General features: G+C 34.7%; 1 protein-coding gene across 3 annotated transcripts in view; it reads left to right on the top strand.

The window, feature by feature from the left end:
- LOC133188379 (ecdysone receptor-like) overlaps nt 1–12,323 on the top strand; it is a 49,535-nt gene extending 37,212 nt beyond the window's left edge. For all 3 annotated transcript variants that reach the window (XM_061323768.1, XM_061323770.1, XM_061323769.1), the window contains exons 5-7: nt 2,153–2,305; nt 7,216–7,441; nt 10,876–12,323. In XM_061323768.1, coding sequence (XP_061179752.1) covers nt 2,153–2,305; nt 7,216–7,441; nt 10,876–11,123 — 627 coding nt within the window. In that variant the 3' untranslated portion in view covers nt 11,124–12,323. The remainder of the gene's footprint in view (nt 1–2,152; nt 2,306–7,215; nt 7,442–10,875) is intronic.
- Nucleotides 12,324–15,556: the final 3,233 nt, after the last annotated feature.

Raw genomic sequence — 15,556 nt, 5'->3', positions numbered from 1 at the left:
CTTTCCTATTTAATGCAAATAAATTGACAAATAACTCTTCCACTCTTATTTTTGCTTGGGAAATTTATACTGTCAACATAACCAGTATTGTAGTCAACTGTATTAGAGAAATGAAGTTCGTTTACGATGTTTTTTGTCCTTTTTTCGGTTGGTGGATCTAACATTTTTCAAAGAGAGGTAACTCGGTATTCTAGAAACACTCTAAATTTTTATGACTGTTTTTCGTCATTTTCTTAAAAATGACGAGCTTAAGTCATAATAAAAATTTTATTTTATGGCTTAAAATCGTCATTTTAAAAATGACGGATTTCAGTCTCACCCCTTACTGTTAACAGAAATATTTATTTCACTGAAATGTCAACTGTCTTTATTATGTAATAGTGCATGTTTTTTAAGGGAAAAAAGTTTTGCTTCAGGCAAAATTTAATGGTATAATGCATGAATGTACGCACTATAATGGAGTAAGCATATATACAAGGCAAAAGCTAAAACCTTTTTTAATGTTAGAAAAAATGAAAAAGGGGAAGGGGGGGGGCTGTGGGCTGCATTTTGATGGACAACATAGATGTAAAAAAAACAAACAAGAGGGGAACCAGTTTAGAACTGCGTTAGCTTCCTTGATTTCTCTGTTACTGGGCGTGAAAGAAGTAGTGAAATCCAAACTTATTTTACTGGCTAATCCCTTCTCAGTTCAACAATGCTCAATATTAGGTCTGTAGATGTTGCTGATCCAGTAGCGAATTACTGTGATATTAATTTTTTTGGAGAATTCTTATTACATTGGAACAGCAACATCTCTAGTTTGCAGAGCTGTCAAAAAATTTGAGATATCCAAGTGTTTGAGATTTCATAGCTTAACTTCACTTGAAATATGGTTACGTAGGTTGCATTGCACTCGGACATATCCTTTGTGAAGGCTGTGCTCTACAAGTGCCTTCTTCTTAAAACATAGAAACTTTTCTGAGTGCAAGATAAGTTTTCTTAAAATATGTCTTTTACACATCTCTTTCATCCTAGTGTCCTTGTCTTTACTAAAAGCCAGGCCCTTTTTGGATTAAAAAGTTGCTATCCCAGTGACATCTGATATATGATCCATCAATGTTCTAGATATCAAAGTTTCACCAAAATGTATTTTACAAGATTAGCATTATAAAACTGACCTTCTGCTGGGCGTCCTTAAGTGCTACAGAAAGGATCTCCAAGTTGTGAAGAATATCATATGGCATTAGTGCAAAAATGACAAGGAAATAGGTAGACTAATCAGTATTATGTTGTCTCACATTTCATTGAAAAAGGAAAGAGAGGTCTCTATCATCAGGTGTTTGCTAAATTCATTTCCAACCCCTATTACCATGATAAAGATTTAAGATTTATCTAGTGAAAATTTACACCCATCATACCAAGCATCTCATGTTTTTTTTTTTTTTTTTTATTTATTACATCACCAATCCAAGTTTTAATGCACATGTACGTATGTATGTATAAATGTAAAGTCTATCAATAATGATTAAACCGGGGGGGGGGGGGGGGGGGGAATTTTAGCTTATTGACTTATTCTGTGTTACATCTATCATAGTGTAATTGCAGATTCTTTTTTTTCCTTTAACTTGATTATCATATAGATATTTTAGAATGGCAAATCTCTTGTAGAGAGCAAGGGAATGGAGGATTTCTTGGGAGAGAGAGGAGTGGGGACAACCATATCCTAAATTTAATGACTACAATAATTATTACCAGGAATGATGTGTTATAACTTTGTAGGAATCCCTGATGATATAATAGCCATTATTTAATGTAAAATTAGTGGATTAAACTTTACATTTATAATATTATTAATATCAAAACTGTTTCATTATTCATCAACTATAATACAACATCCACTGAGGATATCATACAGGGATATAGCAGTGTCCTCCAAAATTGTGTCCTTTAATGATTAAAAGAATATAAATATATCAATAATGGACACAGTCCATTTTGTAATAAAATGTGAAAGGGGGAACTAGTTTTAAATGACAATTTCCATACAGAAGACGATTCTGGAAAAAGACCCCCATCCCAACCCCACACCTGCATGAGTATTACACTGCACTTGACTGAATGGGGTATTCGTACTTTTGTAAGATTGAGTAAATTGTTTGGTTTATTGCAGGATATTGACCCCAACAAAGAAGAGTCAGGAGAGCATGTATTGATGAGTCTGTCTAAAATGACTGTCCTAATCACACACCTTATTGTGGAGTTTGCCAAAAGCCTGCCAGGTTTCTCCAAACTCAGCAAAGAGGACCAAATTATTTTGCTCAAGGTAAGAGTGTGGAAACTCTTAACAAAGAGAGCAAGTCATCTTGCTCAAAGGAAGAATGAGATTTCAGTTACAGAGGAGCAAGAAATAAGTACCAGTACATAGCATGGTGTGCCTTGTGCAGTGAATTTATTCATAAAATTACATGTATGAGACTCTTGAGAAAAGGAATCAAATTATTTTAGTGTAGGCCATCTTTAAAAAATTGTTTACCCTCTCGTAGCTAACTGGTAAGTTTGAATTACTAACTATAAAGTTATTTGGAAGTTAGTTGGAATTATAAAAGTGGTCAGAATCAAAACTTTTGAAACCTCTTGGATTGAAACATTTTTAGCTCACCTGAGCCGAAGGCTCAAGTGAGCTTTTCTGATCACATTTTGCCTGTAGTCCGTCTGTCCGTCTGTAAACTTTTCACATTTTCGACTTCTTCTCAAGAACCACTGGGCCAATTTCAACCAAACTTGCCACAAAGTATCCTTAGGTAAAGGGGATTCAAATTTGTTCAAATGAAGGGCCACACCTTCTTCCAAGGGGAGATAATTAAGAATTCGTGAAAAATTAATGGCATCATTAAAAAATCTTCTTCTCAAGAACCACTGTGCTTGAAAACATGAAACTTATGTGGAAGCATCCTCAGGTAGTGTAGATTCAAGTTTGTTCAAATCATGACCCCCGGGGGTAGGGTGGGGCCGCAATGGGCGATCAAAGTTTTACATAGGAAATATACAGGAAAAATCTTTAAAAATCTTCTTCTCAAGAACAGCAAAACCATAATTGGTCATATTTATATGGTAGCATCCTCAGATAGTGTAGATTCAAGTTTGTTCAACTCATGACCCCCGGGGGTCGGGTGGGGCCACAATGGGCGATCAAAGTTTTATATAGGAATATATAGGAAAAATCTTCAAAAATCTTCTTCTCAAGAACAGCAAAGCCATGATTGGTCATATTTACTTGGAAGCATCCTCAGGTAGTGTAGATTCAAGTTTGTTCAAATCAAGACCCCCGGGGGTAGGGTGGGGCCACAATGGGCGATCAAAGTTTTACATAGGAATATATAGGAAAAATCTTCAAAAATCTTCTTCTCAAGAACAGCAAAGCCATAATTGGTCATATTTACTTGGAAGCATCCTCAGGTAGTGTAGATTCAAGTTTGTTCAACTCATGACCCCCGGGGGTCGGGTGGGGCCACAATGGGCGATCAAAGTTTTGCATAGGAATATATAGGAAAAATCTTTAAAAATCTTCTTCTCAAGAACAACAAAGCCATCATTGGTCATATTTATATGGTAGCATCCTCAGGTAGTGTAGATTCAAGTTTGTTCAACTCATGACCCCCGGGGGTCGGGTGGGGCCACAATGGGCGATCAAAGTTTTACATAGGAACACATAGTAAAAATCTTCTTCTCAAGAACAGCAAAGCCATGATTGGTCATATTTATATGGTAGCATCCTCAGGTAGTGTAGATTCAAGTTTGTTCAACTCATGACACCCAGAGGTCGGGTGGGACCACAATGGGCGATCAAAGTTTTACGTAGGAATATATAGGAAAAATCTTCAAAAATCTTCTTCTCAAGAACAGCAAAGCCATGATTGGTCATATTTACATGGAAATATCCTCAGATAGTGTACTTCAAATTTATTCAACTCATGACCCCCGGGGGTCGGGTGGGGCCACAATGGGCGATCAAAGTTTTACATAGGAACACATAGTAAAAATCTTCTTCTCAAGAACAGCAAAGCCATGATTGGACATATTTATATGGTAGCATCCTCAGATAGTGTACATTCAAATTTGTTCAAATCATGACCCCCGGGGGTCAGGTCGGGCCACAATGGGTGATCAAAGTTTTATATGGGAACACATAGTAAAAATTCTAAAAAAAAAAAAAAAACAATTTGTTAAGAATAGCAAAGCCATGATTGGTCATATTTATATGGTAGCATCCTCAGGTAGTGTACATACAAATTTGTTCGAATCATGACCCCCGGGGGTTGGGTGGGGCCACAATGGGCAATCAAAGTTTTACATTGGAACACATAGTAAAAATCTTTAAAAAAAACTATTTGTTAAGAATAGCAAAGCCATGATTGGTCATATTTATATGGAAGCATTCTTAGATAGTGTACATTCAAGTTTGTTCAAACATGACCCCTGGGGGTCGGATGGGGCCACAATGGGTGATCAAAGTTTTACATAGGAATACATAGGTTAAATCTTTAAAAATCTTCTACTCAAGAACAGCAAAGCCATGATTGGTCATATTTAAATGGAAGCATCCTCGGATAATGTAGATTCAAATTTGTTCAATTCATGACACCCCCCCCCCCCCCAACCACTTTTATATTTAAACTTTTCAACCTTTCAAGATTGAAGTGATTTCTGCTTTTTCCTAGTCATAGTGCTCAGGTGAGCGATGTGGCCCCTGGGCCTCTTGTTTTTATTCCATTGAAGTTTCCTCATCCTGTCAACAAATACTTTTGAATTAATTTTAATACTACCTTCAATTTCATTAAATTTTGAAAATTAAGCATTCATTTAATGATGAAAATTTCCCCCTACTTATTTATGCCCAATTAATTTATCATGAATTAGGTGTGCTGGCAATCAAACATTCTTAGCTAACCTGAGCTAAAGTTCAATGAGCTTTTCTGATATCAAAGGTTGTCTGGTGTCCTTCTGTTAAGTGTTGACTGAAACTTTTCACATTTTTAGCTCACCTCAACGAAGTTGGGGGAGCTTATGTAATACCCTCAGCATCGACGTCGGTGTCGGCGTCCCAGGTTAAGGTTTTTGGAGCAGTTTTCTTTTCAAGTACTTCTATGGCCTATATTAGTCAGAGATGCATGGAGGATGCTTCTAGTGTGTTTTATTGTACCAGTCAAGGTTTCAGATGCTGCAATTTCAGCTAAAGAATGACCAGGTTAATGTTTTTGGAGCAGGTTAAAGTTTTTGGAGCAGGTTAAAGTTTTTTGGAGCAGGTCTCATTTCCAAGTAACTATAAGCCCTATATTAACCAAACTTGCATGGATGATACATCTAAGGATGCACACTACTGGACTTGCTTCGGATGCTGGATCTGACCTACATTTTCCGGATGAGTGACTAGGTTAAAGTTTTTGGAGTAGATCTCATTTCCAAGTAACTATAAACCCTATATTAACTAAACTTGCATGGATGATACATCTAAGGATGCGCACTACTGGACTTGCTTCGGATGCTGGATCTGACCTATATTTTCCGTATGAGTGACCATGTTAAGGTTTTTGGAGCAGATCTCATTTCCAAGTAACTATAAGCCCTATATTGACCAAACTTGCATGGATGATACATCTAAGGATGCACACTACTGGACTTGCTTCGGATGCTGAATCTGACCTATATTTTCCGTATGAGTGACCATGTTAAGGTTTTTGGAGCAGATCTCATTTCCCAAGTATCTTTAAACCCTATATTGACCAAACTTGCATGGATGATACATCTAAGGATGTACACTACTGGACTTGCTTCGGATGCTGGATCTGACCTATATTTTCTGGATGACCAGGTTAATGGTTTTGGAGCAGATCTCATTTCCAAGTAACTATAAGCCCTATATTGACTAAACTTGCATGGATGATACATCTAAGGATGCACACTTCTGGACTTGCTTCGGATGCTGGATTTGACTTTTATTTTCCGAATAGTGACCAGGTTAAAGTTTTTGGAGCAGATGTCATTTCCAAGTAACTATAAACCCTATATTTACCAAACTTGCATGGATGATACATCTAAGGATTCACACTACTGGACTTGCTTCGGGTGCTGGATCTGACCTACATTTTCTGGATGAGTAACCAGGTTAAAGTTTTTGGAGCAGATCTCATTTCCAAGTAACTATAAGGCCTATCTGAACCAAACTTGCATGGATGATGCATCAAGGGACGAACAATCTCAAAACTTGCTTTGGATGCTGGATTTGACTTGCATTTTCTGGATGAGTGACTAGTTTTAAGTTTTCAATAAGTCTATTCCCAAGTAACTGCAAGCCCTATCAGACCAAAATTGCATAAATGTTGCATCTAGCGATGCACACTCCTAAATTATTAGTTTAGTGTGGGACTTTGCCTTACTTAAAGACAACATTCGTTGAGGTGAGCTCTGTAATCTCTGATTACCTATGTTTGACTTCTTTTCAGAAGCACCAGGCCAATATCGACCAAATTTGCCACAAAGCATCTTTGGATAAAGGATATTTAAGTTAGTTCAAATGAAGGGTTATGCCCTCTTTAGGGGAAATAATTAAAAATTAGTGAAAAATTAATGGCATCTTTTAAAAATTTTCTTCTCAAGAACCACTGAGTCAGAAAAGATGAAACTCATTTAAAAGCTTCAATTTTTTTTAAACCAAGAACCCTGGGGTTAGGGCGGGGCAACAATAGAAGATTAAAGTTTTACATAGGAATATATAAGGAAAAAATCTTTAAAAATCATCTTCTTAAGAACAAAGCTATGATAAGTCATATTAATATGGAGGCATCATCAGGTAGTGTAGATTCAAGCTTGTTCAAATTCAGCAGTAGAAGATTAATTTTTTTACGTATGAATATATAGAAGAAAATTTGTAAAATTCTTTTTAAGGCATGATTTATCATCTGAATATGGAATCATCCTCATTTAGTGTAGGTTCAAGTTTGTTCTAATCACGACCCCCTCCCCCTGCCCCTCACTGGGCTGTGATGGGGGACCATTCATATAATTTAACTTTTCAATACTGAACTGATTTCTGTTTTTCTCTACCAAGAGTGCTCAGTTGAGTGATATGGCCCTTGGGCCTCTTGCTTTTAAACATGTCCTTGTTTCAACAATGTGTATTTTCTCTTTTGGATGTACAGCATGACCAGTGTGAAAAATTGTTACATTTTTCTGTAGGCTGCCTCTAGTGAAGTAATGGCTTTAAGAGCCAGTCGAATGTATGACCCTGCATCAAGGTCCATTGTGCTGGCTAATGGCATTCCACTGACAATTTCCAACATGGAAGCTACTGGTCAGCCCAGGGAGTACACGGAGCTTGTGTTCAAACTGTGTCATGACATGGCTGAGCTCAATTCTGATAACGCTGAGTATGCCCTCTTTACGGCCGTTAGTATATTTTCAGGTGAGAGGGACTTAACTGTAAAATCATATATTTTCATGGGGTCCAGTTTTCATGGTTTTAGGGAAAAATATTGGTTCAAGGAACTTGATTTCATGGTTGAAGAAGTGCTGCATTGTTATATGATCAAAAACAGTTGAACTTCGGTATCTGGAACAAAGATATTTCAAATACCATGGGTATGTCGAAGTCATTTTGAAGTCCCATCTCCTTATTCCTTAAGTATTTTACCCTGGATATCTCGAATCCTTGAATCCCTGAAGTATTGAAGTATTTTCTCGATCCCTTTGAGTTCGAGGTAACGAGGATTGACTGTATATTTTGTGGAGGACATGAATTTGAAGGGTCTTTTCACACCACAAAAAACAACAACAACAAATCAGAGTATTATCAAAAATTAAAGCACAGCGATAACTACAGTTGAACATTTATGTCTTGAATATGGTAGGACTGTTAAGTGAAAAATTGAGATAACAAAGAGTTTGAGATATATCAAAGCTGAGATTTTTTTATCCAGTGATAAGACAAACCACTCAGTGTGGCATATCCTAGGTATTCAAAATAAAAGCTCCAGGGCCATAAAACCTTACAGTACCGACCAGACACAACCTAACAGAAAGCGAACCCAAAGCGCACCCCGGGTTCGCTGCCTGGGTTTGCTTGGGGTTCGCTTGGGGTTCACTATAGCGGACCCCGAGCGAACCCGGAGCGCACCCCGAGCGAACCCGCAGCGGACCCAGAGCGAACGCCGAAAGCGAACCCCAAATTCAGTAGCGAACCCAGCAAGCGAACGCGCGTTCGGTGTTGCGTAACTGATCTGTCAATCAGGATTAGCGATAAGACGTGTTAACCAATCAGCGCGTCGACCGATCAGCATGCCAGTTTGTCATTCGATGTAAATAAAACATTCTACAAGCAAAGCGTGTTTATGTACAGTGTGAAATTATTATTTACACTATTAAAAAAATATTTATATTTATAAATTAATATCTAGGTAGCATGTTATATTTACACATTTATTTTCTTTATTTTTTATTTTTAAAATCCATTTATTTATATTGCGTAAATTTATCAGACAAGTTCTTTAATGTATAAAAGAAAATAATGGTTATCACAATTGTTACTAAAACAAAAAAGAAAAAAAGTATTTTGACAAATTATAACATTTCATTATCTCAAGATACTGCACAAGAGTATGTATATGTACGTGCTTTCATTCAATTATTTTATTTTTATAATTCTAATTTACATTTTTGTTTAAATCCAGAGCAACATCAAAATTATTAATCTTCTTAATTGAAAAAAAAGTAAAAAAAAATAAATAAATAAATGAAAAATAAATAAATAAATAAAGAACAGCATAAATGTACATGTACAGTATGTCCAATCGTAAACTACTATTGTATTATTTTGATTTACAAAAAAATAATGTAAAGCTTGATTTACCTTGGTTTTTTTTTTTTTTTTTTTTTTTTTTTTTTAATTATTATTAGCTGAAATAAAAAGAAAGAAAAAAAAAAAACAATGCGCGATTCACATGTACATTATTGAACGAACTAATTATCGGTAGTAAATAAGCAATATAATAAGTCGTACAGTATTGTATTCTTATAAATAGCGTAACTTTAAATGATAAAGCGTATTTAAGATGTTTAACGATTTTTTTTCTCTGATGATGGGTCCCGTTAACTGCTTATTGTGGTCATGATATTTTTATACCAATACATCAGAAATGTACATTTTTACAAAAAAATTATTAATTCCCAATACTTACATAAATAATTAGTCGACAAATGTACACGACATGATTGTCGGGGTTACTTTTTATCCCTGATACTTATTATTATTTTGATTTCTGCAGATGAATGAATTTAAAAAAAAAAATGCTGATTTTTGAATTCATAAATGGAAAGATGAATATAAGTATTCATTCCATATTTAGGCCACTTTTAAAAATTTTTTACCCCCATACTGCATATTATAAAATCCAATAGAATCAAAACTCACAGTCAACCTATATCATATGATAGAACATGCTGCATTCGATCATAAATTACATTTTTACGTATCAAAAAGATAAAAAAAAAAATTCTAAGTCGGAGAATTACATTAATAATTATTAATTTTGTAATCTAAAATACCTATTAAATCTTATTTACATGTAGTTTCAAAAATATTTTTTTTTCTATAATTTTTTTTTCAGTTATCCAAAGTCGATTAATTGCAGCAGTAAATATTTTTAATCTAAAATATCTATTAATAAGTTTTTTTTTTTTTTTTTTTTTTTTTAAATATCCACTCCTTAATATTTTTAACTATTTTGTGTAGAACGTGATCGGTCGTGTATGTTGTCAACAATAACATTGCAGCCACTGCACATGCACTTGTATCGATCGGCACAAAAACAGCAATGATCGATTTCACTGCTGTATTTGGAATAAACAAGGGGCGGAGCTTACTGGCGGCAAGATTAAAGCGGGGTCCGCTTCGCGCATGAGTGCGTAAAGCGAACCCAGAAAGCGAATGCCGGGTTCGCTCTAGCGGACCCAGAGCTGACCCCGAGCGAACGCAGAGCGAACCCAAAGCGAACTCAGAGCGCACCCAAAATTTCTGAAAGCGGACCCCGAGCGAACCTAGAAAGCGAACCCGGGGTCCGCTTTGGGTTCGCTCTGGTGTTAGGTTGTGTCTGGTCGGTACTGTATATAAACTCACTTTTGATCTCAGTTTCACTTTTCTACTATATTTTTCCACAAGAGCCTGATCTTGTGTGTTAACCAAATTCAAATTATTTATAGTATTTGAACAATCTGACAGTGCAACTCGGTCCATCTAGGGCTTGAAATTCACTTTCTCGGAAGATAAAAGCATCGAACTTTGTAAAAGTACAAGTTGTTGATTATTCGCAATGTTTTAGAAGTTGGGTCCAAAATAATGCTGAATAGTTGATATATTACATGTACATATTTTTAAAGTAACATACAAACAAAGCCCCCTCACCCTTTGATATATCAACAGTTTCATTATATCAACAGTTTCATGAGAAGGTATAAAGCTATGAATTGATCGTTAAAGATGTTGCTAGTTGTGAACATGGTGAAGGAACATCAGTAATCAATGATCTTCGGATTTCACTTACACATGTAGATAAACATGTACATGTGAATAAGAGTGCAGTATTTTGAAAAACGAGTTAATTATTATCTTAAATGTAGATTATTAGATAGCTTCTAGTTTTCTGTGGCCTTTTTCTGCATTACATACATTTCAGACTTTAGACCTGCATAGGTAATAAGACTTATTTCAAGGATTGAGTATTGTCCATCCAAATTCAATGACATCTTCTAAAAACAAATTGAATATATTCTAAGCTAAAATATGTAATTTATAGTTGCTAAATTTTTTTTAAAAGTTTTAACTTGTGAATTTTCCTGTTACAGCTGACAGGGCTGGATTAACGAACCGTGACCTGGTAGAGCAGATTCAGAAGGTGTACGTTGATGCTCTGGATGAGTACGAGAGCAAAAAGCGGGTCAAAGGTGGATGTGCTCTGGCGAAATACTTGCTACGCCTCATCGATCTGCGAAATATTAGTGCAGAACACTCCAGAATGCTGACTATTCTGCCCATAGATGAAACGGCCATGCCTTCTGTTGTCAAAGACATTTATATGCAGAATGATAAATGAAGGCAAAAAATTATTCTTAAAAAAATTATGAAGTGGTTAATGTGTCATTGGTAAAAATACCAGGGTGCTTGAATGGAGAGGGGGGATGTGCTGAAGCAAGGAAAAGTCAAACGGCAAATTTGGTGCAGAACTTGTGAGAGAGAATTTGTTATAAATGAATTCTTGGAATGATGAAGAACAATTGCGTATCTTATTTTACACTTGTGTGTGTTTCTTATTATGGTATTAAAACATCTAATGTTGATTCAAGTTATATATATATAAATATTATATCATATGTATATCTGAGTGGGGAAAATGTGTGTATGTAAAATGTATGAGACAAACTTTTCCCTCTCTTAAAAAAAAATTACTGTGTATTGTTTATCTGATTGTGGAAATGGTTAGTTGCTATGGTAACAACCAATGGGAATGATCTAAAGACTCCCATTGAAACTAATCTGCTCAAACGTGTTGTGTTCCTGTTTCTCATGAGCTCTTTGAACTTGTATGTTACCCATGTATTCCATATTTGAGATTGTATAGCGTATTAAAATACTGTATTAGAAATTGGTATAGATTTTCCTTAGCAGATAGTGTTGTAAAATATCATCATTCAGGGAATGTATTCTTGTTATGGGCAAAAGGGCCCTCAGTCTGTTAAATTATTGCAAGCATGTGATCTGGAGAGCATTTTCTTAATTAGGGCCCCGCAAGGATTTGCGGGTGCCCTATAGTAATCACTCTGTCTGTCTGTCCGTCTGTCTGTCTGTCTGTCCGTCTGTCATTCTTTCGTCCACAAATTTTCTGTTTTTTTCTAATAACTTTTTTTAGGGTTGACCAATTAAGTTCAAATTTGGTATGTTGGTTGAATAGGCAGTAAGACATATTTTGATGCTAAGTTTGGTTCTCTATGTCATCCGGTTTGGAGCTGGGGTGGTGGGGTAGATTCCTTAACTTTATATAAGAGTGAATCAGCAAAGAGAGATAACTGCTGAGAATGTTCCTATCGTAAACTATGAAAGGCTGCAATGAGTCTCTTGGGATTAATTAACTTTTCTTTTCAAGAAAATCCAAAGCATTTATCTTTATCTGTCACATTGAGATTAATTAACACCTCTGTCTGCAAATGAAGTTTGTTTTGAAGTTAAGGTCAATTCTGAATGATGTTTACATTCTCTGATATGTGGATTTAAATAATGTTCATACTTTATTTTGGTAAAATACGCAATGAGTTATTTATGATTTTATTGAATTCTTAAAACAAGATATAGGTAAAGATATCTTTTTTATAATTATTTTCTTTTTTTTTCTTTTTTCTGCCTTATGTAAATTCAAGAATACTATTTATTTTAAGAGGTAATCAGATAATAACCTCATTCTATCATTGCTGAAAAAGTTCTTGTTGTAAATTTAGAAGAAAAGGTTGAGAGAGCAGTATAATTAATCCCCTGGGATTAATTATCTTGCTGGTCCCAGAAAAGTTTAGAGGGTTGTGTTTCTGTCACTTTAAGATTAATTAACACCTTTGTCTGCAACAGTTACTGATGTTTGTTTTGAAGTTAAGGTCAAGCCTGGGTGATATTTGCATTCACTGAAGACTGGCATTTTAGAAAAAACATGCTTCATTCTTCTTTAAATATACATTTAATTGAGTTATTATAGATATGATGTTTTTACTACCTTATGAAAATACAAGGATACTATTTACAGGTTGAAGGAATATTTAGCAGTTGCTGTTGCTTATTCTTCTTTATATATTTTTAAATTTTTGTAATCAAGTAAAATTCTCATCCCGTAATCTACACCCTTATATTTCTACCACAGGCACTTGTTTCGGTAATAAATTTTTAACCCATAGTATAGTAATAACACAAGGTATCTAACTCCGAATTACACGGAGTACCCCCCTCCCCCAGAATCGCACTCATTTACACTTTCAGAGGAAATACACTGACGAACTGTTTATACCTATGTTTTCTACGATAATTTATCTACACAACCATATATGGCATGCTTGTCTTTATTTTCTTTAGTCTCCGTAAACAGCGTCAAAACTCTGCTCGCCGTGTGGAAAAGTCGAATTCAACCATGAAATGGTATGTGCTAATCCCGCACAGAGATTTTGATTGGCTAAAAATCTGTTTCTAGAATTACATCGGATAAACATCGTAATGTTTTCAGGGAAAATCAGATGTAAACAAGTTCTATTTACTCATGCAATATTTGAACACTGGAATTGAATTTTTAAACCCACTCATTTTTTAATTTTGTTCTCTGTGCGGGATTAGCACATGCCATTTCATGGTTAAATTCGACTTTTCCATATGGCGAGCAGAGTTTTGACGCTGTTTACGGAGACTAAAGAAAATAAAGACAAGCATGCCATATATGGTTGTGTAGATAAATTATCGTAGAAAACATAGGTATAAACAGTTTGTCAGTGTATTTCCTCTGAAAGTGTAAATGAGTGCGATTCTGGGGGAGGGGGGTACTCCGTGGAATTCGGAGTTAGATACCTTGTGTTATTACTATACTATGGGTTAAAAATTTATTACCGAAACAAGTGCCTGTGATTTCTACCCCTCGGCGGGGCCCTTGCTGACTGGTCAGATTTCTAGTTTTCTCTGCTTATTTTAGGGTTATGAAATTTTAATTATCAAAAAGATTTGGTTAATTTTGATTTGGAGATACTATAAAGATCTTTTAAATCCTGTAAATTGTTCCCTCTGGAAATTCTGATTCAAATTTTGTACTTTAATTGTTTTCATCAGTTTCATATTGCTGTTTAAAATTGAAAAAAGATACTTTTGACTGTATTTGACCAGTCAATTCAGTGAGAGATCTCATTAATGGAATATTTATTTATTGTTTTAAGTACCTGACATTCTAGGCTGTAGTGTTTGTGCCTTCCAGAGCTTCAAGACAAAAAAAAGTACTTTTTTAAAATTTATTTTTCAAAGTCGTCAGTTTGATCCTGTAAAGATTGATTATTCAGCAAGAAGTTTTAACCCTGTATATATACATAGTATGTAATACAGATTACCATATATACTCTACTTTAAGTCCGACTTCTCGGAATTCAAAATTGAATCAAGAGAATATTCTGACCTGCTTTCAGTTTTCTTTCTGGTCATGATATTAGAGTCTAGAAATCAATGTTAAGATTGAAACAGAGTCAAAATTCTGAAGACGTATTGATTTCATTGCAAAATATTATTAGTGGGGGTTTTGCCTAACGGTAACACACACCATAAAACATATGATCTTTCTTACTGTCTTTCTTGAAATACTGTGCTATTAACTAAACAAATTCATTGTTAAAGATGACAGAGGTCACAGTTCCATAACCAGTGAAGATAACTTGATAAAAATGGCTGATGATGATACCCCTGTGATATAGATGGATAAAGAAAGTGATTGCATTTATGGTTTATTAGCTTAATAATTGAGGTAAATGTATTCTAAATGCAATTCAGATCATATGAAAAAAAATATGTTAAAATCAATTTACTTCTATAAAAAAAAATCTCAACACTTGCCAAAGATTGCACTTTTTTTTACATTGGCAAGGGCAAGGAAACCAAAAAATATACAGTTGACTTGCAGTTGAACAATACTTACAGTGGAGTATATATGGTAAGGAGATTAATCTTCCAATCTTTGAATTAAATGAAGCATTATTTTATAGTAGGATACCAATTCAAATTATACCAATTAACATGTAAAACTGAAAATGGTCAAAGAAGGTGGCATGCAAGTACAAGTGGTATTGCCAACATTCTTCTGTAGATTTTAGGAAATGCATACATATATCTGGTGCAGGGCATCCATCATTTTACAGTCAAAACATAATATCTTAAACTCAGTGGAACTTAGAAAAACTTTGAGATAGAGAGGTTAAAATACATAAAGAAAAGGTGGATCCAACTCTTAGGGTGTACAAGACATCAAAGTTTAAGATACCAGGGATCAACTGTATTTGTAAATTTTAGTGGTTTAATGGAAATTTTAAGATTTTTTCAGTTCTCACTGCATGCATTATTTAAATTATTTTCAGACACTGTAAGTTGTTTGTGAAAATATTTTAATTTATAATTAGGCACCTCACTATTTGTTTGTGAGTTTTATCACATTGTTTGATATCATATTAGTAAGCTGTCGATGTGTAGGACTCCCATGAAATGGAATGACTTCTCATGACATTATTGTATCAATGGCATTTTTTTAAAATCTGTTTCATAAATATTAAATGGTTAATATTGCTGTTCAGGTCCTGAGCCAAGATTCAAGATATATAAATTATTTGTATGTTGTGGAAACTGTACATGTTTTTTTTCTTCAAGTGTTCATTTGGTTTGTCCTTCCATTTTGTGATGTGTGACATGTTCACTTAGGTAAAATAATCTTATTTTGATTCTCTTGCATGAATTTTACATACATAATGTCAAATA

This window comes from Saccostrea echinata, unplaced genomic scaffold (assembly GCF_033153115.1).
Source record: "Saccostrea echinata isolate AGI-Se365-2 ecotype Australia unplaced genomic scaffold, CSIRO_AGI_Sech_v1 ptg000016l, whole genome shotgun sequence".
Lineage (NCBI taxonomy): Eukaryota > Metazoa > Mollusca > Bivalvia > Ostreida > Ostreidae > Saccostrea > Saccostrea echinata.
This window is presented reverse-complemented; position numbering and strand designations above follow the sequence as displayed.